The following is a 22,541-nucleotide window of genomic DNA, read 5'->3' on the forward strand; positions in this document are numbered from 1 at the left end:
AGCAGCCATCTAAGATGCATCAATTGGTCTCAACCCACCTGGAGCAAAGGAAAATGAAGAACACCAAGGCCACACGACAACTAAGAGCCCAAGAGACAGAAAGAGCCACAGGAACCAGAGACCTACATCATCCTGAGACCAGAAGAACTAGTTGGTGCCCGGCCACAATCGATGACTGCCCTGACAGGGAGCACAGCAGAGGACCCCTGAGGGAGCAGGAGATCAGTGGGATACAGACCCCAAATTCTCATAAAAAGACCAAACTTAATGGTCTGACTGAGACTAGAGGAATCCCAGCGGCCATGCTCCCCAGACCTTCTGTTGACACAGGACAGGAACCATCCCCGAAGACAACTCATCAGAAATGAAAGGGACTGGTCAGCGGGTGGGAGAGAGATGCTGATGAAGAGTGAGCTAATTATATCAGGTGGACACTTGAGATTGTGTTGGCAACTCTTGTCTGGAGGGGGGATGGGAGGATAGAGAGAGAGGGAAGCCGGCAAAATTGTCAAGAAAGGAGAGACTGAAAGGGCTGACTCAAGAGGGGGAGAGTAAGTGGGAGTAGGGAGTGAGATGTATGTAAACTTATATGTGACAGACTGATTGGATTTGTAAACGTTCACTTGAAGTTTAATAAAAGTTATTAAAAAAAAAAAATGAACTCAAAATCGATCAAAGACCTAAATATAACATCTAAAACAATAAAGATCATGGAAGAAAAAATAGGGACAACGTTAGGTGCCCTGAAACATGGCAGAAACAGTGTACCAAACGTTACCAAAAATGCAGAAGAGAAACTAGATAACTGGGAGCTCCTCAAAATCAAACACCTGTGCTCATCCAAAGGCTTCACCAAAAGAATAAAAAGATTACCTACAGACTGCGAAAAAGCTTTTAGCTATGACATTTCTGATCAGCACCTGATCTCTAAAATCTACATGATACTGCAAAAATTCAAGTACAAAAAGGCAAATAGCCCAAGTAAAAAATGGGCAAAGGGTATGAACAGGCACTTCACTAAAAAAGACATTCAGGTAGCTAAGAGATACATGAGGAAATGCTTACCATCATTAGCCATTAGAGACATGCAAATCAAAACTACAATGAGATTCCATCTCACTCCAACAAGGCTGGCATTAATCAAAAAAACACAAAATAATAAATGTTGGAGAGGTTGTGGAGAGTTTGGAAAACTTATACACCGCTGATGGGAATGTAAAATGGTACAACCACTTTGGAAATCGATTTGGCACCTCCTTAAAAAGTTAGAAATAGAACTACCATATAATCCAGCAATCCCACTCCTTGGAATATATCCTAAAGAAATAAGAGCCTTTACACGAACAGATATATGCACACCCATGTTCATTGCAGCACTGTTTACAATAGCAAAAAGATGGAAGAAACCAAGGTTTCCATCAACGGATGAATGGATAAATTATGGTATATTCACCCAATGGAATACTAGAACAATGATGAAACCATGAATCATTTCATAACATGGAGGAATCTGGAAGGCATTATGCTGCGTGAAATTAGTCAGTTACAAAAGGACAAATATTGTATAAGACCACTATTATAAGACTTCGAGAATTAGTTTTAACATAGAAGAAAATATTCTTTGATGGTTACAGAGGAGGGAGGGAGGGAGGGAGGGAGGGGGTTTTCACTAAGTAGATAGTGATAAGAACTATTTTAGGTGAAGGGAAAGACAACACACAATACAGGAGAGGTCAGCACACTTGGATTAAACCAAAAGCAATGAAGTTTCCTGAATAAACTGAATGCTTCGAAGCCCAGTGTAGCAGGGGCGGGGGTTTGGGGACCGTGGTTTCAGGGACATCTAAGTCAATTGGCATAAGAAAATCTATTAAGAAAACATTCTGCATCCCACTTTAGAGAGTAGCCTGAGAAGAAAACTGGTGACTAATATTTCTCTTCAGCACAGACATAACATTTTTCAGCAAAATAATAGCAAATAAACCCAGCAATATGTAAAAATAATAAATTATGAACAAATTAAGTTTATCCCAGAAATGCAAGGCTGTTTCAACATTCAAAAGTCAATCAATGTAATCCACCATATCACTAACAAAGGAAACTCATACAATTACTTCAATAGACAGAAAAAAAAAATTAACAAAATTCAACATTCACTCATGATAAAAAAAACTCTTTGAAAACTAGAAATAGAAAGGAACTAACTCAACCCATTAAAGAGCACCTATGAAAACCTCCAGATCACAGTCACCATAATGGTGAAAGCTGATGTTTCCCTCAGCACTTCTATTCAACGTTTAACTGGAGCTCCAAGCCAGGACAAAAAACCAAGAGAGGGAAATTAACACATATCAGATTAAAAGGGAAATAATTAAACTGTCTCTATTTGCAGCTGACATAATTGTTTTTGTTAAATATTATCCTATCAAGTCTACAAAAGAGTAGATTCTAATGATTTGACTAAAACTAATAAGTGAGTTTAGCAAGATTATACAACAAAAGGACAATATACAAATACCAATTATAATATACTAAGCAATGAACAATTCGAAATCAAAATAGGAAAGTTTTTAAATAGCAACAAAAATATGAAATCATTAGCTATAAATCTAACACTATATGTGCAGATCTATCTTCACAAAACTACAAAACACTGATGAAAGAAATCAAAGAGATTTAAACAAATGAAGAGATGTACAATGTTCATGGATTTGAGGACTCAATATTGTGAATATGTCAATACTCTCCAAATTATTCTAGAGATGCAACATAATCACAGTGGAAATCTCAGAAGCATATTATATAGCCATAAATAAACTGTTACAAAAAATTTTGCTGAAAATAATTTAAAAACAGCTGCAGTCATACATAGACAGGGAACTGTCAAAAGTTCAAGCTGGATTCAGAAGAGGATGTGAAACAAGGGATATCATTACTGATGTCAGATTGATACATCATGAAGAAATTGAAGTTGTCAAGGATTTCATTCTACTTGGATCAACAATCAATGCCCGTGGAAGCAGCAGTCAAGAAATCAAATGACATATTGCACTGGGCAAGTTTGAGGCAAAAGATCTCTTTAAAATCTTAAAAAGCAAATATGTCACTTTGATGACTAAGGTGCGCCTGACCCAAACCATGATAATGTCAGTCGCTTTATATGCATGCAAAAGCTGGAATAAGGAAGACCAAAAAAGAATTGATGCCTTTGAGTTATGGTGCTGGTGAAAGAATATTGACTATACCATAGACTGCCAGAAAACAAACAAATCTGTCCTAGAGGAAATACAGCCAGGATGCTCCTTAGAAGCAAGGATAGTGAGACCTCATCTTGCTTAATTTGGACATGTCATCAAGAAGGACATCATGCTTGGTAAATTAGAGGGTCAGTGAAGAAGAGGGAGACACTCAGTGAGATGGACTGACATAGTGGCTATAACAGTGGGGTCAAACATAGCAACTATTGTGAAGGTAGAACAGGGAAACATTTTGTTCTATCGTACATAAAGTCACTATGAGTTGGAGCTGATTCAGTGGTCCCTAACAAAACAAACAAATTGATTATAAAATTTGCATGGAAAAGCAAAAGAATTGGAATAACCAAAACAATTTGAAAGAGAACAAATTTGGAGGACTCACACTACTTGGTTTCAAGGCTTATCATAAAGCTACAGTAAATGGAAGAGTGTGGTATTGACATCAAGATATTCAAATAGATCAATGGAGCAGAATAAAGAATTAGAAATACACCCAGTTATATATTAAAAAACCCATTACTGTCGAGTCGATTCTGACTCACAATTGATTTTATTTTTTTAAAAGTGCAAACACAATTACAATGAATAAAGGATAGTCTCTCCAACAAATGCTGCTGGAACAATTGGACTCCATATGCAAAAAAAAAAAAAAAAAAAAGACTTTGACACATACCTTACACAATATAAAAATTAACCCAGGTCAAAGACTTAAATACAAAACCTAAAATTATAAAATTTCTAGAAGAAAACAGGAGAAATTCCTTTGTGGGTTAGGCAAAATTTCTTAGTTATCACACCAAAAGCATGACCCATTAATGAAAATAAAATTATAAACTGGATTTATCGAAATTAAAAAACTTCCTCTGTGAAATACACTGCTAAGAGAATATAAGACATACCACATATAGGGAGAAAATATTTGCAAAGCAAAAATCTAACAACTGATTTATATTCAGTATACTAAAAACTCTTAGATCTCATTCATTAGAAAAAAAAAACAACTGAATAAAAAATGGACAAAAATTTGAACATAACAAAAGAAGCTATGTTGTCGTTGGGTGCCGTCAAGTCAGTTCCAACTCATAGCAGCAACAGAACAAAACAGTGCCCGGGCTTGCGCCACTCTCACAATCATTGTTATACTTGAGCCCACTGTAGCAGTCACTGTGTCAATACATCTTGTTGAGGTGTTCCTCTTTTTTGCTGACCCTCCACTTTACCAAGCGTGATATCCTTCTCCAGGGACTGGTCCCTCATAATAACATGTCCAAAGTATGTGAGACAAAGTCTTGCCATCCTTGCTTCTAAGGAGCACTCCGGCTGTGCTTCTTCCCGGACAGATTTATCCATTCTTCTGGCAGTCCATGGTATATTCAATATTCTTCACCAACACCATAATTTGAACGCATCAATTTTTCTTCAGTCTTCCTTATTCATTATCCAGCTTTTGAACGCATAGGAGGTGGTTAAAAACACCATGGCTTGGGTCAGGTACACCTTAATCCTTAAAGTGACATCTTTGCTTTTAACAATTTAAAGAGGTCTTTTACAGCAATATGGATGATAAATAAATTTGAAAATTATGAAAATTCATCCTATGTCATCAGTTATTAGGCAAATATTTTAAACTACAAGAAAGGCTACAACTGAAAAAAAAAAAAGCTCATAAAACTGACAATACCAAGTACCGGCAACTGGAACTCTAATACATCGCTGGTGAGCAGTCAAAATGATATGGGCACTTTGGAACAAGTTTCTCAGTTTCTTATAAAACTAAACATACATTTACCATAAAAAATCTGTTGGCATCAATCAAGTCTGACTCCTATAGGACAGAGTAGAGCTGTCCCATAGGGTTTCCAAGACTGTAATCTTTACAGAAGTGGACTGCCATATCTTTCTCCCCATGAGCAGCTGACCTTTTAGTTAACATCTGAGCACTTAACTACTGTGCCACCAGGGATCCTTACATTTATCATGCAACCTAGTAATCTCATCGCTATGTATTTACCTAGGAAAAATTAAAATATATATTTATCCAAAAACCTTTATGTGAATGCTTAGAGTGACTTTATTCATAACCACCAAAAACCAAATCAAAACAAAAACTGGTAAAATCATTTTGATTCTCCTGGAATCCATACAGGCCACCTGCCCTTAGGTTTCCTTTTGAGACCTTGGGGAAACTGGTTCCCTGGAGTCACCTTCAGGTCAAACAACAGCTTAGTGAGCAGCTTCGCAGAGAGTGTTTTCCAACAGGCATTGGGTTCCTTTGGAAAATTTTGTATGGGCAGCCAGATTTGAGAAGCAGGAACTCCAGGGTCTGACTAGCGGCTGTTTTGGGACGTATGGCATGCTCTTGGTGACTGTTTCTGTAAACTTCCAGGTGCTTTGATGTCATGGTCTGAGAAATTAATATAACAATGACCTATATACCCCGCTTTCTCTGTCCCTTCTTTGGACATGTTCAGGTGACAACGCTTGATTTGAATCATATCTACTCACAATAAATATATTGTTATACTAATTTTTGGTGTTTCTCTAAGCAATTTAGGTTCTTGACAAAACAAAACTGGAAATCAAATGTACTTGATCAAAATATGCATAAACATACTGGTATATCCATAAAATGGAATATTGTTCAGCAATGTAAAGAAATGGATACTAACACAGGCAACAACATGGATGAATGTCAAATGGTTTATGATAAGAGAAAGAAGTCACCTAAGAAAGAACTTAGGTGCTTTAAGTTAAAATGAAATGCAAATAAGATTTTCTCATGGAAATAATGGTATATTTTAGAAGGAACTATTAGAACTTTTTATAAAAATAACTGCAAATACCATGCTTAACTAAAGATAAATAATATACGTTAAGAAGATTCTAAAGTTTATATAGATGTTGGACAAGGCAACAGAGTAATCGCTAATACATATATTGAGAAATGGTTTTAATTCTCCTGGAATCCAGATACCTGGGATCCATTGGAGTTGGAGTGACCCACATTGGCCTTGAGTTCTTCTTTTGAGTCTTGAGCCTTGAGAAAATTGGTTTCTTAAAGTCACCTTTAAGTCAAACAATAATCTTGCTAATTAGTAAGATGGTTTTGCCTTGGATATTGTTCCCTTTTAAAGAATTCAGCCCGTTTCAGAAAACAGAAACTCCAGGGTCGACTGGAAGTTGTTTTTAGGGTAAATTGTTGTCATGTAAATACTGTTTCCCAGCCCACTTCCACGGCAATGTTCATAAGATGTGGTATAAGAATCTCTGGAGGCTCTCTCATTTTCAGAGCATTTTTGACTCTTTGGTAGAAATGTGAGGACACTGGTGGCATAGTTGTTAAGTGCTACGGCTACTAACCAAAAGGTTGGCAGTTCGAATCCATCAGGTGTTTCTTGGAAATGCTATGGGGCAGTTCTACTCTGTCCTATAGGGTCACTATGAGTTGGAATCGACTAGACAGCAAGGAGTTTTTTTTTTTTTTTAAAGTAGAACTGTGGAAACCCTGGGATTGCATAGTGGTTAAGAGCTCAGGCTGCTAACCAAAAGGCTGGCAGCTCTAATCCACCAGCTGCTCCTTAGAAACCCTATGGGGCAGTTATACTCTCCCCTATAGGGTCACTACGAGTCAGTCAACTTGATGGCAATGGGATTTTTTTACATGTTAGTCGAAATGTTACCCCAATTTGCAAATCATATATTCAATAAACCTTAATCAGTTTCTATTACTGGCTTAACATAGATATATAAACCCAAACCCAGTGCCATTATGTGTGTGTATATATATATATATATATATATATATATATATATATATATGTATGTTAGGGTCGAGTGTGCTCCAACTCATGATAACCCCAGGTACAACAGAATGAAACATTGCCTGTCATGTGCCGTCTTTACAGTTATTCGTATGATCAAATTCATTGTTGTTGCCACTGTGTATTTTAAGTTTCTTCCAACCTTGGGGACTCATTTTTTAGCACTGTATCAAACAATACTCTGTTGTGATCCATAGGGTTTTCATTGGCTATTTTTCAACAGGTCATCAGGCCTTTCTTCCTAGTCTGTCTTATTCTGGAAACTCTGCTGAAACCTGTCCACCATGGGTGACCCTACTGGTACTTGAAATAGTGGTTGCATAGCTTCCAAGATCACAGCAACACACATGTCACCACAGTATGACAAGCTGAAAGATGGGTGGTAGATATATACATATACCTTTATCATAAGCTCTTTGATGATGGAAATTGTCTTTCTGCCAATGCTTATTATGATGTCTTATAAATAAAATACATTTTTTCTTCAAGTATATCTTTGAAGATCCTAAAAATGCTTATTGTAAGTTTAAAAAAAGAATCCTGTTATTTTCATTTCATTTTGAATGAACTCATCTTTCAATTGTTGATTTTATCTACTCAGTTCTCTTGCTGTATTCAAGTGTTCTGGAATTTTGGTTTGCAGGTTCATTTTAGGTATATGTTTTTGTTTTTCTCTCTGTTCTCAACTACTTATTTGACATCCTCCTCTTTCTCTCTTTCTTTGCTCATCCTTCTCTCTTAGTTTTGCAACTGTCTTCTCCAAGTTCTTCTGCTGTCCTAGTAAAGACCAAGGTCATACATTGGCTTTGTGGAGCACCTGCTCTTTAGTGACATGGGTGATTGCAGATGAATGAACCATCAGGAGGCTCAGCTCAGTTCCTAGTATAGAAGTTATGACTGTGTCCTCCTACTTTCCCAAGAATGCAGCCTCATATAAGTCATTAACACTAGCAATCTTCATCTTCTTTTCAGGAGAGATGGGGAGCTTGATGAAATTACAGCAGTGAGCTTGGCCATGGCTCCCACCTTATGTGGGTGCTTTTATTCCTTGATACTCTTACAGCAACTGAACTAATGGATGTCTCTAAATGCTTTTGGCCACCATGTTGGACCACATTCACCACTTTCCATTTCTTTTACAGTTTTGATATATGGATATATTTAACTTTATGTGACTGTGGATTTTTTATGTTAAAAAAATATTTTATATATCTCTTCTATATATTTGGAGCAGTTAGGGGAGATGGAATGCTCTAGGGCTTAAAGCATGAACTTCCTATGCTCTGTTGATAAGAAACTCTTGTATATAAAGATTAAATGTTTGCTAAACTGACTTGTGTAAAATCACATCTAATGTGAAACACTACAGTTATATTCTTTTATTTCTTTTTTTATTCTAGCCTTATGTTACATCAAATCAAAATAAATTCCTCTGTGAGGACAACAAGAATTAATTATTTGGAGTGATCTTCAGTCATCTTTGAGGAGACAAGAAAACTTGACGGTATTTGCAAAAATTGATCTAGGTATATTTCTTCTGTACACATACAAACTTCTACCTTTCTTTAGCAAGTAATAAACTTACTTCTCTGTAGCAAGTATATACATATTAGGGATCACATTTTATGCTATTTCCTTGGAAACATCATCTTTCTGCTATTTTCAAATATAGCAGTAGCTATTTTTTTTATTCTTGCCCCCTGATGCCAGGCAAGGTAGAACTATCTTTAAACTTCATGTGCCAACTCTTATTTGCACTGAAGTTTTCATTCTTTGATTCATCAGCAGGTTGGTGTCTCTTCATGTCAAAAGGCTCACAAAACTTCAAAGATACATAGTGCTGAGTTTCACCTCAAAAATATAAAATCAAAAGTTTTTTTTTTTTTAATCTTAGGAATAAGTTCTGCCTTATGCTAGTGAATCAAAAATATTACCAGAATATACCTATTGGCTATTAAAAAGAAAACAAATAGCTATGAAATGAGACTTCCAAATATTTTTCCAAAGTACTGGCATTGGTTGGCCCACCAAGGGCTTTGTTTTCTAAACACTGTTTCCCACTAAAGAAACCAGCATTAGGGCAGGAAAGGCATAAAATTAGAGCATCTTATTGTTCCAAGAAGTATATAAGTGCTCCAAAAATGATAGGAACATATCAAAATGACCCAGCAGTCTGACTGAAGGGGCTCCCATTGGCAGAATACAGGACAAAATAAGTAAGAAGAATACCAGATTATAGCCCACTGAATAAAGTAAGAATCAATAAAACTATACTGGTATAAAATAAGTAATGAGTAACTAATTAATAATTGAATACACACAGTAGTAAGAATGGAAAGCTCTTATGACAGAATGCTAACTTTTGTAATGCAGTAGAAATGATAGAGGTAGAAAAATACCATTTTGCAATCATCATAGTAATGCCAAAACATCAGGCAAGAAACATCAATGGATGCTAAAACTAGTGGATAAAAGATACTTAGATAGTATTAAAATATTTTACCAGAAATTATTTACTAATTACTAAAAGAAAAAAGAGTAACTTTAAGATTGAGAAAAATGTTAGACACCACCTTAACCAAGTGATGAAAATTAAAATCACCAATAACAGAAAATATCATTATAATCCCTTATATGATACTCTGAGGACATATCACTTCTGTGCTTTTCTTGCCGGAGATGTATAACCTGAATCTAATCATAAGGAAACAGTCAACTCGTGTTTCATTCTACAAAGAAATATCCTGTAGTCTTCAAAAACGTTAAGATCAAGAAACAACGAAGAACTCACGAATAGTTACAGACTAAATGAAACAAAAGATATATGACAATCAAAGGCAAAGTGTGATACTGGACTAGATCCTGAACCTAAGGGGGGGAAAAAAAAGCTATAAAAAGATTTGCAACAATTTGCAAAATTTGAATATGGACTGGGAATTATAAGAGAATTTTGTGTCAATTTTAATTCCCTGATTTTGATAATTGTTTTGTTGTTATATTACAGAAAGTTCTGATTCTAGGAAAGTACACTGAAATATTTAGGAGTAAAGGGGCATGATATCTGAAATTTACTCTCAAAGGGTTCAGTAAAAAATGTGTATGTGTGCAGATGTGTGTATGTGTTTACGCATATATATAGAAAGAGAGACAGACAGAGAGAATGAATAAATGAATGGTTAAGTAAATAGGGCAAAATGTTAACAATTGGTGAATCTGGTAAAAGGAGGCTTATAACTGTTCTTGGTACTATTCTTGCAACTTTAGTTTATGTTTGAAGTTTTACCAAAACAATGATACCCCAAAACATACTTTCATAATCACTTTTGCTGAAATTCCTTTTGAAACTTAAAAAAAATATCTTTTAGAATACTTTACTACCTCAGATAGATAGGTAGGTAGGTAGGTAGGCAGATATACAGTACACTGAAATGCTCCTATGCACATATTATTTGGATGTTTATTAGACATCTTAAACTTTGTGACCTAAACATATTACTCTATCCCTTTCCCCTGATTTCTCATTCTAAACCACTCTTTTTCATTTTAGTTAAACGGCATAATTCTCCCTGCTCCTGAGGTAAAAACATAGAACTTAATCCTGTGTCCTTTTCTGCCCACCTTTTCCCCATTTCCAACTCATTAGTAAGTATTGTTAGTTCTACCTCCAAAACACTCTTCTCTAACCACATTTGTCAGTTGCCTTTGAGTCAATTCCCACGCATGGCAGCCCCAGGTATGCAGAGTAGAACTGCTCCACAGGATTTTCAAGGTTGTGACCTTTCGGAGGCAGATTACCAGGCCTCTCTTCTAAGATGCCTCTGGGTGTGTTCAAACTGTCAACCTTTCAGCTAGAAGTTGAGCACTTAAGGGTTTGTGCTACCCAAGGGCTTCCTAACTACGCTACTTCTGCCCCACTCCAGATATATTGCATCTCACTTGCCCCAAGGTAATATCCTCCTGCCTAGTCTCTCTGTATTTCGTCTTGCTCTGGGCTCTCCAGTCACACTGACCTTCCTTCCTTCCCTTTCACAGGCCTTTCTTCTTTCCCTTCACTCGAAACTTCTCACTTCATAGTTTTTGTGTCTGCTGTCTGAAATGCTCATCTTTCGTATGCTCAAATGGCTGTCTCCTTTTCATCACCCAGGTCTTAGTTCAAATATCATCTTCTCTGGTAAGTCTTCCCTCACCACCCAATTTAAAGTAGACATCCTCTGCCTAATCCTTCATCACGTTACTTGAATTTTCTTCATAGCACTTATCACACACTGAACTTATTTAACTTAATAGTTATTTTTATTCTCCATTAAAAGATCCAAAAAAGAGGGAACTTCCCTGTTATATTCAATGTTTATCAGCAGAGCAGAAGGTGAGACAAATAGTAGGTGCTCAATAAACATTCATCAAATGAATGAAAGCTATACAAGAAATAGAGCCTTATAGCATTTGTTGTCACTGGACAATAATATTTTTTTCATTATTGCAGGTCAGCAATTTGAGACTTTGATGCTGCTGAAAAGTAAAGGATCTGGGGAGTTGGGAGCAAGAAAAAAACTGTGCTGCGCTGGACAAGCCATTGTGGGACCCAGACTAAGTTTGGAATATAGACTTAGGAGTGTTGCCAATTTGCCCTAAATGCCATTAATTGGTAGGTGGTTGCAACTAAAAGAATGCCATAAACATAAATCCATGACAGTCAGATTTCTGGGAACCCAGCCCTACCAGCAGGTGGTGTGACCTGCGTACTCAAATCTATTCAGGTGTACCTCAAAACATCAGTCAGAGGATCTGACATTATCACATGTTAAAATGCCATCTTTATACAGCAAGATAAATTTGACTATAAATTAATGAGAAAAAAAATTCCATATGGAAAATAAATGAAAAACTTTACATATTGAACAAAAGAGATAGCTGGAATAATATGAATTACAGTAGCATTTGGAATGACATGCGAGTTATACAGGTATATATACTTTGATTCTTCATCTACCATGGACCTATGGTGCAGTTCCATACTTCCAGTTGTACTAAATTGCAAGCACTTTCCAAAGACCTTAAGAGGATAAACCAGAAGTGTAGCATGCTAATGTCTGCCCCAGTAATGCTCACACAGAAAGCCAGCTAAAGCCTGAGACTGGCTTCCCTAAGTCAGTACATTCTTATAAATGGATAGTTTTACTGAAGAAAACTGAGGTTATCCAACAAATCATACCAAGAAAGCACTATCAAAACCCAAAGATTTTCACATAGATAGTGTAAAGCTGTCTTTACATTCTGCTACTGCATTAGCACACTGTCAAATGAGTATACTGATAGACAAAGATAGGGAAAACCAGGTCAAGAAGATCGTCTTGCTTGGGGAAGCTGTCTTGATAAAATGTTATATCAGTAAGGCATCAAACTGAAAGATCCTCAGAGCTGTGGTTATCTAGCTTTCTATTCGTCACTGGAAACTTTATTTGACCAAGTTGTCACATTCAACTTCTTAAGCCATTCCATCAGTGTCATCTGTGATTGGTGGCTAGTATCATATGACAAGGCAGAGTCCCTGACATGGTAGCCTATAGCCCAGTCACTTCACCAGCCCTGGAGCTGGGTTGCCTAGCATTATAGGTGGGTTCAGTTTCAGTAGAGGAATATGAATGGACCAGAATATTGTGTATTTAAAGAGACTTCCATTCTAATTAGTTATTTAAACTACATCTTGTTATTTTGGTGTATAAATACTTTAAAGGCCATTTTAACAAGTTGATAATTCTAAAAATACAACACATGTACACAACCACTAATCTAGGAATTTAAACTAAGTAAATAATAGGATCAGCCAACAAAGTATCTACAAATTCATTCATCACTGCATTGTTGATAAAAGTAAAAATCAATTAGAAATTAATTAAATGGCCAATAATAGAGGATTGGTCAAATGTGTTAGGGCTCCCACATGCAATATGGAACCCACCACTACTAACAGGGAAGGAAAAAATAGTATGTTATTTATTTACTTATTTATTTATCGAAAACCCAGTGCCATTGAGTTGATTCCGACTCATAGTGACTCTATAGAACAGAGTAGAACTGCCCCATAGAGTTTCCAAGGAGCGTCTGGCAGATTCGAACTGCCGACCCTTTGGTCAGCAGCCGTAGTACTTAACCACTACGCCACCAGGGTTTCCTTTATTTATCTATTCCACCAATTTTTACTGGGCATCTACCATTCATCAGCTTGCACTCTAGTAATGAGATACAGCAATGAGCAGAGAGAAAAAAAAAAAAAATCTCTGCTCTCATGACCCTTTTATTCTATAGGTAATTAATGGACTGGAAAAAGTTTCACCTTATATGAATAAGAAAAATAACATATTACAAAAATTTATGTAAAAATGATCTTAATTGTGTAAATCAAAAAATCTACCTACTTACTAAGATAAAATGACTGTTTGAATAAAAAAAAGGCATTTTTGAAGAGATTGGATGTTGCCTGAGAAAGGTCAATAGCTTGCCTGGCAGATTCCCACAACTGTATTACTTCAGTCCTGTTGAGAGAGAAGTCATATCAGCACAGCAAAGTTGATTGCTCTCTAGATTCATATAAACCATTTTTTTTTTAAATAAAAAGAATACCAAAATACTAATTTACAAAGAGAATGGATTTGGTAGCATAATCACTCCATATAGACAAATCTATATACAGAATCCATTATAATAAGTTTTCATGTTGAGCAAAAGGTAAGAGCAAAGGCAATTAGATAAATACATGAGGATTGGTTTCTCCAACTCTTAGTGTTCTATGCTTCCACTGCTGACTAAAAAAAAATTGCATGTTTTTTCATTAAAATAACCAAAAACCCAATGCCGTCGAGTCGATTCTGACTCATAGCGACCCTACAGGACAGAGTAGAACTGCCCCACAGAGTTTCCAAGGCACACCTGGCAGATTCGAAATGCTGACCCTCTGGTTAGCAGCCATAGCACTTAACCACTACGCCACCAGTATGTTTATTTACTGAGCAGAGTCAGGTAATTTTAATGAACGGGGGCCTTTTGGTTTGTATAATCTCCCCCCTTAATCATTAAGGTATATTTATTTTTGGATTTTGAAGTTCATAAGGCAAGAGTCATAGTTTAGTGTTGACCAATGTATATTGTCTGTGTGTATGTGTGTGTGTGTGTGTGTGTGTGTGTGTACTGGATAAAGCATCTCCTCAGAAAATAGATCTACAAGGAAACAAATGAAATATTAATAAAGATTATTTAAAGTTTATAGGAAAATGATAGTTGAGGATATATTCTTTTTTTTTTATATTTCCCAAATCTATATTAAAAAAAAAGATTCATTATGTTTACAATCAGAAAATATTTTTAAAGAAGACTGGTAGAAGACCAATACTTACACCAAGCAGACTGGAAAACACAGTTTTGAAAAAATTCATCTGGTTAAAGGCATCATAGAGCTGCTAAAAAGGTGAAGACTAGATAAGAGGGGATTTCAAGGGAAGAGAATCACAGAGAGGTATGCCAACCCTCTTTAGATACTTTTTCGACATGGTAATTTGACAATTCTGGGTGTAGGATAATTGACTGAGAATCTGAGCTTTGCCTGGGTAGAGGTCCACTACTGGGGAACAGAAAAGCCAGGAGAATCTTTGGTTTTCTCCAGTTAGAAAGATAAAACCGGGTATTTAATAACCTTCAAATCCAGCCAATTTTTCTCTCAAGGTATTCCTAAATTCTAAAGCTTTGCAATGTGGGAAACTAATAGACAAAACAGAAAGCCTCTGAAAATCAGAGCGGAATTTTTTTGCATATTTTCAAAATTATGAAAACCATGAGTTCCGCAACTCATGAAATATTCTGAGAAGCTCTGCAAACAACAAGTGGGATGAATACAAAGAAAATTAAACCTAGGCACATAATATTACAACTTCTGAAAACAAAATGTAAAAATATTCAAATAAGATCCCCACCCCCCCCAAAAAAGAAAAATAACCCATTATTTTCAAAGGAGAAAAAAAAGTAAGACTGAATAATGGAACTCAGAAGACAATAGAATAATATTTTAAGTGTTGAAAGAAAATAACAAACCCAAACCAAACCCATTGCCATCTAGTCGATTCCGACTCATGGTGACCCTATAGGACAGAGTAGAACTCCCCATAGCGTTAAGAAAATAATCATCAGCTAAGAATTCTTATTCTAGTTAAAATATCTTTCATAAAAGAATGTAATATAACCTTGTTTTCATACAAACAAAAACTGAGAAATCCTACTACTAGTACACCTGAACTAATGTTTTTAGCTGCTAAAGATGTTGTTTAGGCAGGAAAAAAATTACAAATGAAAATTAAAAATGCATGAATGAATGAAATTCAAGAGAAAGTGTAATTGAGTAAATCTAAATAAATACTGACTCTGAAAAAATGGTAAAATGTATTTTGAAGGCTAAGATTCATATAAAATTATACTGTAACAATGCAAAATGTGAGAAATGGGTAAGTCAAGTTCCTTATTGTTATTGAGGAAGTCGTTCTTCTCATTGTTGTTAGGTGCAGTTGAGTCGGTTCCAACTCATAGCAACCCGATGCACAACAGAATGAAACACTGCCTGGTCCTGTGCCATCCTCACAATCATTGCTATGATTGAGCCCATTGTTGCTGCCACTGCATCAATCCACCACGCCGAGTGTCTTCCTCTTTTTGGCTGACCCTCTACTTTACCAAGCATGATGTCCTTCTCCAGGGACTGATCCCACCTGATAACATTTCCAAAGTATGTGATACGTAGTCTTGCCATCCTTGCTTCTAAGAAACATTCTGGTTGTACTTCTTCCAAGACAGATTTGCTCATTCTTTTGGCAGTCCATGGCATATTCAATATTCTTCACCAACACCACAATTCAAAGGCATCAATTCTTCTTCCGTCTTCCTTATTCATTGTCCACCTTTCACATGCCTATGAGGTGATTGAAAACACCATGGATTGGGTCAGAGGCACCTTAGTTTTGAAGGCGACATCTTTGCTTTTCAGCACTTTAAGAGGTCTTTTGCAGCACATCTGCCCAATGCAATGCATCTTTTGATTTCTTGACTGCTGCTTCCATGGGTGTTGATTGTGGATACAAGTAAAATGAAGTCCTTGACAACCTCAATCTTTCCTTCTTTTATCCTGGTGTTGCTTATTGGTCCAGTTGTGAGGATTTTTGTTTTCTTTATGTTGAGGTGCAATCCATACTGAAGGCTGTAGTCTTTGATCTTCATCAGTAAGTGCTTCAAGTCCTCTTCACTTTCATCAAGCAAGGTTGTGTCATCTGCATAACGCAGATTGTTGATGAGTCTTCCTGCAATCCCGATGCCCTGTTCTTCTTCACAGAGTCCAGCTTCTTGGATTATTTGCTCAGTATACAGACTGAATAGGTATGGTGAAAGGATACAAGCCTAATGCACACCTTTCCTAACTTTAAACCAATCAGTATCCCCTTGTTCTGTTCTAACTACTGCCTTTTGATCCATGTACAGATTCTTCATGAGCACAATTAAGTGTTCTGGAATCCCCATTCTTAGCAATATTTTCCATAATTTGTTATGATCCATAGAGTGGAATGCCTTAGCATATCAATAAAACACACGTAAACATCTTCCTGGTATTCTCTGCTTTCAGCCAGGATCCATCTGATATCAGCAATGATATACGTCCTCTTCTAAATCCAGATTGAATTTCTGGCAGTTCTCTGTTGATAAACTGCTACAGCTGCCTTTGAATGATCTTCTGCAAAATTTTACTTGCATGTGCTATTAATGATATTGTTCGATAATTTCCGCACTCAGTTAGGTTACCTTTCTTGGGAACAGGCATAAATATGGATCTCTTCTAGTCAGTTGGCCAGGTAGCTGTCTTCCATATTTCTTGGCATAGAAATGTGAGCACTTTCAGCGCTGCATTCATTTGTTGAAACATCTCAATTGGTATTCCATCAATTTCCAGAGCCTCGTTTTTCACCAGTGCCTTCAGTGCATCTTGGACTTCTTCCTTCAGTACCATCGGTTCCTGATCATATGTCACCTCCTGAAATGGTTGAACATTGACCAATTCCTTCTGGTGTAGTGACTCTACGTATTTCTTCCATCTTCTTTTGATGCTTCCTGCATCATTTAATATTTTCCCTGTAGAATCCTACAGTATTGCAAGGGTCGAGGCTTGAATTTTTTCATTTCTTTCAGCTTGAGAAATGCTGAGCGTGTTCTTCCCTTTTGATTTTCTATCTCTAGCGCTTTCCACGTTATCATAATACTTTACTTTGTCTTCTTGATCTACCCCTTGAAATCTTCTGCTCACCTCGTTTACTTCATTATTTTTTCCTTTTGCTTTAGCTACTCAATGTTCAAGAGCAAGTTTCAGAGTCTCTTCTGATATCCATTTAGGTTTTTCCTTTTTCTCCTGTCTTTTTAATGACCTCTTGTTTTCTTCATGTATGATATCCTTGATGTCATTCCAGAACTCGTCTGGTCTTCGGTCATTAGTTTTCAATGTGTCAAATCTATTCTTCAGATGATCTCTAAATTCAGGTGGGATATACTCAAGGTCGTACTTTGGCTCTCATGGGCTTGTTCTAATTTTCTTCAGCTTCAACTTGAACTTGCATATGAGTAATTGACGGTCTGATCCGCAGTCAGCCCCTGGCCTTATTCTGACTAATGATATAGAGATTTTTCATCACCTCTTCCCACAGAGGTAGTCAGTTTGATTCCTGTATATTCCATCTGATGAGGTCTATGTGTATAGCCACCATTTATGCTGGTGAAAAAAGGTATTTGCAGTGAAGTCATCGATCTTGCAAAATTTAATCATGCTACCTCTGGCATCATTTCTATCACCAAGGCCATATTTTCCAATGACTGATCTTTCTTTGTTTCCAACTTCTGCATTCCAATCACCAGTAATTATCAGTGCATCCTAATTGTGTCTTCAATCAATTTCACACTGCAAAGTTGGTAAAAATGTTCAATTTCTTCATCTTTGGCCCCAGTGGTTGGTGCATATATTTGAATAATAGTTGTATTAACTGGTCTTCCTTGTAGGTGTATGGACATTATCCTATCACTGACAGTGTTTTACTTCAAGATAGCTCTTGAAATGCTCTTTTTGATGATGAATGTAACACCATTCCTCTTCAAGTTGTCATTCCCAGCACAGTAAACCATTTGATTTTCTGATTCAAAATGACCATACCAGTCCATTTCAGCTCACTAATGCCTAGGATATCGATTTTTATGTGTTCCCTTTCATTTCTGACTATTTCCGATTTTCCTAGATTCATACTTCATACATTTCACATTCCAATTATTAATGGATGTTTGCAGATGTTTCTTCTCATTTTGAGTCATGCCACATCAGCAAATGAAGGTCCTAAAAGCTTGAGACCATCCACATCATTAAGGTTGACTCTCCTTTGGGGAGATAGCTCTTCCCCAGTCGTATTTTGAGTGCCTTCCAACCTGAGGGGCTCATCTTCCGGCACTACACTGTTTCAGACAGTGTTCTGCTGCTATTCATAAGGTTTTCACTGGCTAATTCTTTTCAGAAGTAGACTGCTGCATGCTTTTTCCTAGTCTGTCTTACTCTGGGAGCTCTGCTGAAACCTGTCTGCCATGGGTGACCCTGCTGGAATTTGAACACTAGTGGCATATCTTCCAGAATTACAGCAACCCACACGCTCCCACAGTATGACAACTGTTGGATGAGTGGGAGAAGTTGTAAAGGCAATAAATTACTTTAGATTGCACTAAGTCTGGAAACCCTGGTGGCATAGTGGTTAAGAGTTTGGTTGCTAACCAAAAGGTCGGCAGTTGGAATCCACCAGGCACTCCCTGCAAACCCTATGGGGCAGTTCTACTCTGCCTTACAGGGTCACTATGAGTCGGAATTGACTTGATGGCAATGGGTTTGGTTTTTTAGTAGTAAGTCCAGGGTATATGTTGAAATCTCTAGGGTAACTACTAAATAATAGTAAAAGAATTTTAAGTTAACCCCTCCAACAAAAAATTAATAAATAAATAAAGGAAAAGACACATAAAACAGGTTGGTAAAATAGAGAATACATAGATAGATGGTAGGCACAAATAACAACTACACTAAATGTAATTTGACTCAATATGCCAGGTAAAACATTAAATAAAATATTAAGAATGTCAGATCGTTTAAAATAAAATTACATGTAGTTTAAAATATAAATCTTTCTAAACCAATTTCTGTCAAGTCAGTTCCAACTCATGGCAACTCCATTTGTGTTGGAGTACAATTGCGCTCCACAGGGTTTTTAATGACTGGTTTTTTGGAAGTAGATCACTAGGCCTCTGGGTGAATTCGAACCTCCAACTTTTCAGTTAATGGCCAAGCATTTTAACACTTTGCACCATGCAGGGACTTCATTCCAGAAAAAAAAGAAAAAAGCGAAGCTCATTGCTGTCGAGTTGACAAGATTAACCTTAGGTTTAACACTGTTCTTGCCCCGCCTAACAAAACTTAAAAGTGAAACTCAAAAAACAACAGTCTTAACAAGTAACTTCACTATGTCCCAGATTAAAACTCTACAACAAGGTAAACTTCACAATCTGACTTCCTTTTTTAAAAAATTACAAGCATGCAAAGAAGCAGGAAAATATATCCCACAATGAGGAGAAAATTCAATCAAAACTGATTCAATAATGACATAGTATAGAGGTAATAGATAAGGATGTTAAAAGTTATTAAAAATATATTCCATATGCTCAAGAGGCTAGAGAAAAGATTAAGTATATTAAGCATAAACATCCAAATCAAATTTCTAGAGATAAAAACTAAAATTTCTAAGATGAGAAAAACACTTTCTGGGATTAAAGGCAGATTAAACATCTCAAAAGAAAAGATAAGTAAACTTGAAGATACAGCAATACAAACTGTAAACTGAAACACAAGAAAAATAAACTGAAAAGAAAATGAGCAGACCATCAGTGGATTGTGGGACAACTTCAAGTGGCCAAATTACATATAATATGCCTATCATATGAAGGAAAGGACAAAGAAGGGGAGACAAGAAATTTTTTTCGCACAAAATAATGGTCAAAGTTTTTCCAAATTTGTTGAAAATTACAAGCCCATAGATCCAATAAGCTCGATAAACCCTATTTTCCCAGAAAAAAATGTATGACAAAATACAGTGGAGCAACTTTTTTTTTTTTTTTTTGGTAAAAACATCCACAACAAAACATACACCCCTCCAACAATTTTTACACGTAATTTATTAACAGTGGTTACATACTTCACATCATGTCAGTATCCTCACTGTCTCTGCCTGTATGGTTTCACCACCTTTAACTTATACTCTCTGCTCCTTAAAGTTCTCATCTGTGCTTTAGAGTTATTGTTGCCATTTCAGTCTCATATAGGTAATTCTTCAATAAGAGCAATATTCAAGGCAGACATAATTTATTGAGCTAAATTAGTGGTTAGTTTAAAGATGACTTCATGGGATAGTTTTGGCTCAAGGTTCAGAAGTTGTTTCTAGGCAATAGATTCAAGGGTGTTACCAGTCTCAATGTGTTCAGTAAGGCTGGTTTCCAATAAGAATTTGAAGTTTTGTTTCACAATTTTCCTCCTTTTGATCAAGATCCATTTCTTGGGTCCCGATCAAAACATTCAGTAATGGTAGCCAGGCACCACTCTTTTTTTCTGGTTTCATGGCAAGGGAGATAGCAATAGTTCATGAAGGCAATTAGACCTGCACACCATGTCCTTTTTCAATTTCTGGATCTCCTTCTTCCTCTGTTTGGACCAACATTTTTAAAGCACTGCAATTAAAAAAAAAAAAAATCTGCCAACGTAGAATTCTTTGCCCACAGAAAGTACCATTCAAAATTTAAGGTGAAACAAACACTTTTTTCAAACATACAAATTAATTCCAGTAGATGTGTGTTTCTTACATTACAAGAAGTGTTAACGGAAAAGGACACCAGATGGAAATCTGGATTACACAAACGAATGAAGAGTACTAGAAATGGTAGCTACAAGGGTAAATACAAAATCTTTCTGGCTTATTATTTAAATCTTTTTAAAAGCTAACTTGCCTTTTGAAGGAAAACTATTGACAATCTATTGTGTGATCCATTATGTATGTAGAAGTAAAATGGAGCAGAGAAATGCAAGTATGGTTTTGTAAGTTTCTTACACAATATGTGAAGTGTTATAGTATCACTTGAAGGTAGCCTGTGATAAGCTAAAGATATATACTATAAACAATATAGCAACCACAAAAAACATAATAAAGAGCTATAGCTAAGAAGCCAACAAAGGAGATAAAATTGGTCATGTTGGAGTTAGGTGCTGTCTCAATCATCTAGTGCTGCTGTAACGGAAATACCACAAGTGGGTATCTTAAATGAAGAGAAATTTAGTCTCTCACACCCTAGTAGGCTACAGGTCCAAATTCAGGGAGTCAGCTCCAGGGGAAGGCTTTCTCTCTCTGTTGGCTCTGAAAGAAGTCCTTCTCATCAGTCTCCCCTTGGTTTGGGAGCATCTCAGCGCAGGAACCTCAGGTCCAAAGGACATGCTCTGCTCCTGGCACTACTTTCTTGGTGGTATGAGGTTCCCAACTCTCTGCTTGCTTCCTTTTCCTTTTATCTCTTGAGAGATAAAAGGTGGTGCAGGCCACGCCCCAGGGAAACTCCCTTTAGATTGGATCAGGAAGGTGACCTGAGTAAGGGTGGTATTACAATCCCACCCTAATCCTCTTAACATAAAACTACAATCACAAAATCAAGGACAACCATACAATACTGGGAATCATGGCCTAACCAAGTTGATACACACATTTTTGGGGGGATATAATTAAATCTGTGACAGGCACTGTAGAGTTGATTTCAATTCATAGCAACCCCATGTGACAGAGAACTGCCGCAGAGTGGAACTGCTATTATCTTTTAGGAAGCACAACTCTCTCTAGGTCTTTCTCCTGAGGAGCCACTGGGTGAGTTCAAACTGCCAAAGCCAACCTTTCTGTTAGCAGCTAAGCACTTAACCATTGTGCCACCAGGGCTCCTTAGAATGGGTCACAGAAATGCTTAATTAATTCAAAAGTAAGCACACACAAAAAAGGAGGGAACAAACAACAGATAGGACAAATAGATAGCAAATAGCAAGATGGTAGAATTAAGCCCAATCATATCAATAATCACATTAAATGTATATGTTCTGAATTTATCAATTCAATGTTAAAGATTACCAGATTGGTTAAAAAAGAAAGACCTATTATAAACTGCCTACGAGAAATCCATTCTTAATATAAAGATACAAATAGGTTAAAAGTAAAAGGATATATATATGTATATAAAAAAAAATTTATATGTATATAAAAAAAAATTTATATATATATAAAATATGGAAACCCTGGTGGCATAGTGGTTAAGTGCTACTGCTGCTAACCAAAGGGTCAGC

The 22,541-nt window shown here is 36.5% G+C and overlaps 1 protein-coding gene across 12 annotated transcripts in view; it reads right to left on the reverse strand.

The window, feature by feature from the left end:
• TMEM232 (transmembrane protein 232) overlaps window positions 1–22,541 on the reverse strand; it is a 409,022-nt gene that overhangs the window by 143,289 nt on the left and 243,192 nt on the right. The window contains exon 14 of one of the 12 annotated variants that reach the window (XM_049871944.1): window positions 20,247–20,899. The exons of the other annotated variants lie outside the window; for them this stretch is intronic. Coding sequence (XP_049727901.1) covers window positions 20,824–20,899 — 76 coding nt within the window. The 3' untranslated portion in view covers window positions 20,247–20,823. Of the gene's footprint in view, window positions 1–20,246; window positions 20,900–22,541 lie in introns of those variants that run through there. 12 annotated transcript variants of the gene reach the window in all.

The sequence above is a fragment of the Elephas maximus genome, chromosome 2 (genome assembly GCF_024166365.1).
Source record: "Elephas maximus indicus isolate mEleMax1 chromosome 2, mEleMax1 primary haplotype, whole genome shotgun sequence".
NCBI classification, from domain to species: Eukaryota; Metazoa; Chordata; class Mammalia; order Proboscidea; family Elephantidae; genus Elephas; species Elephas maximus.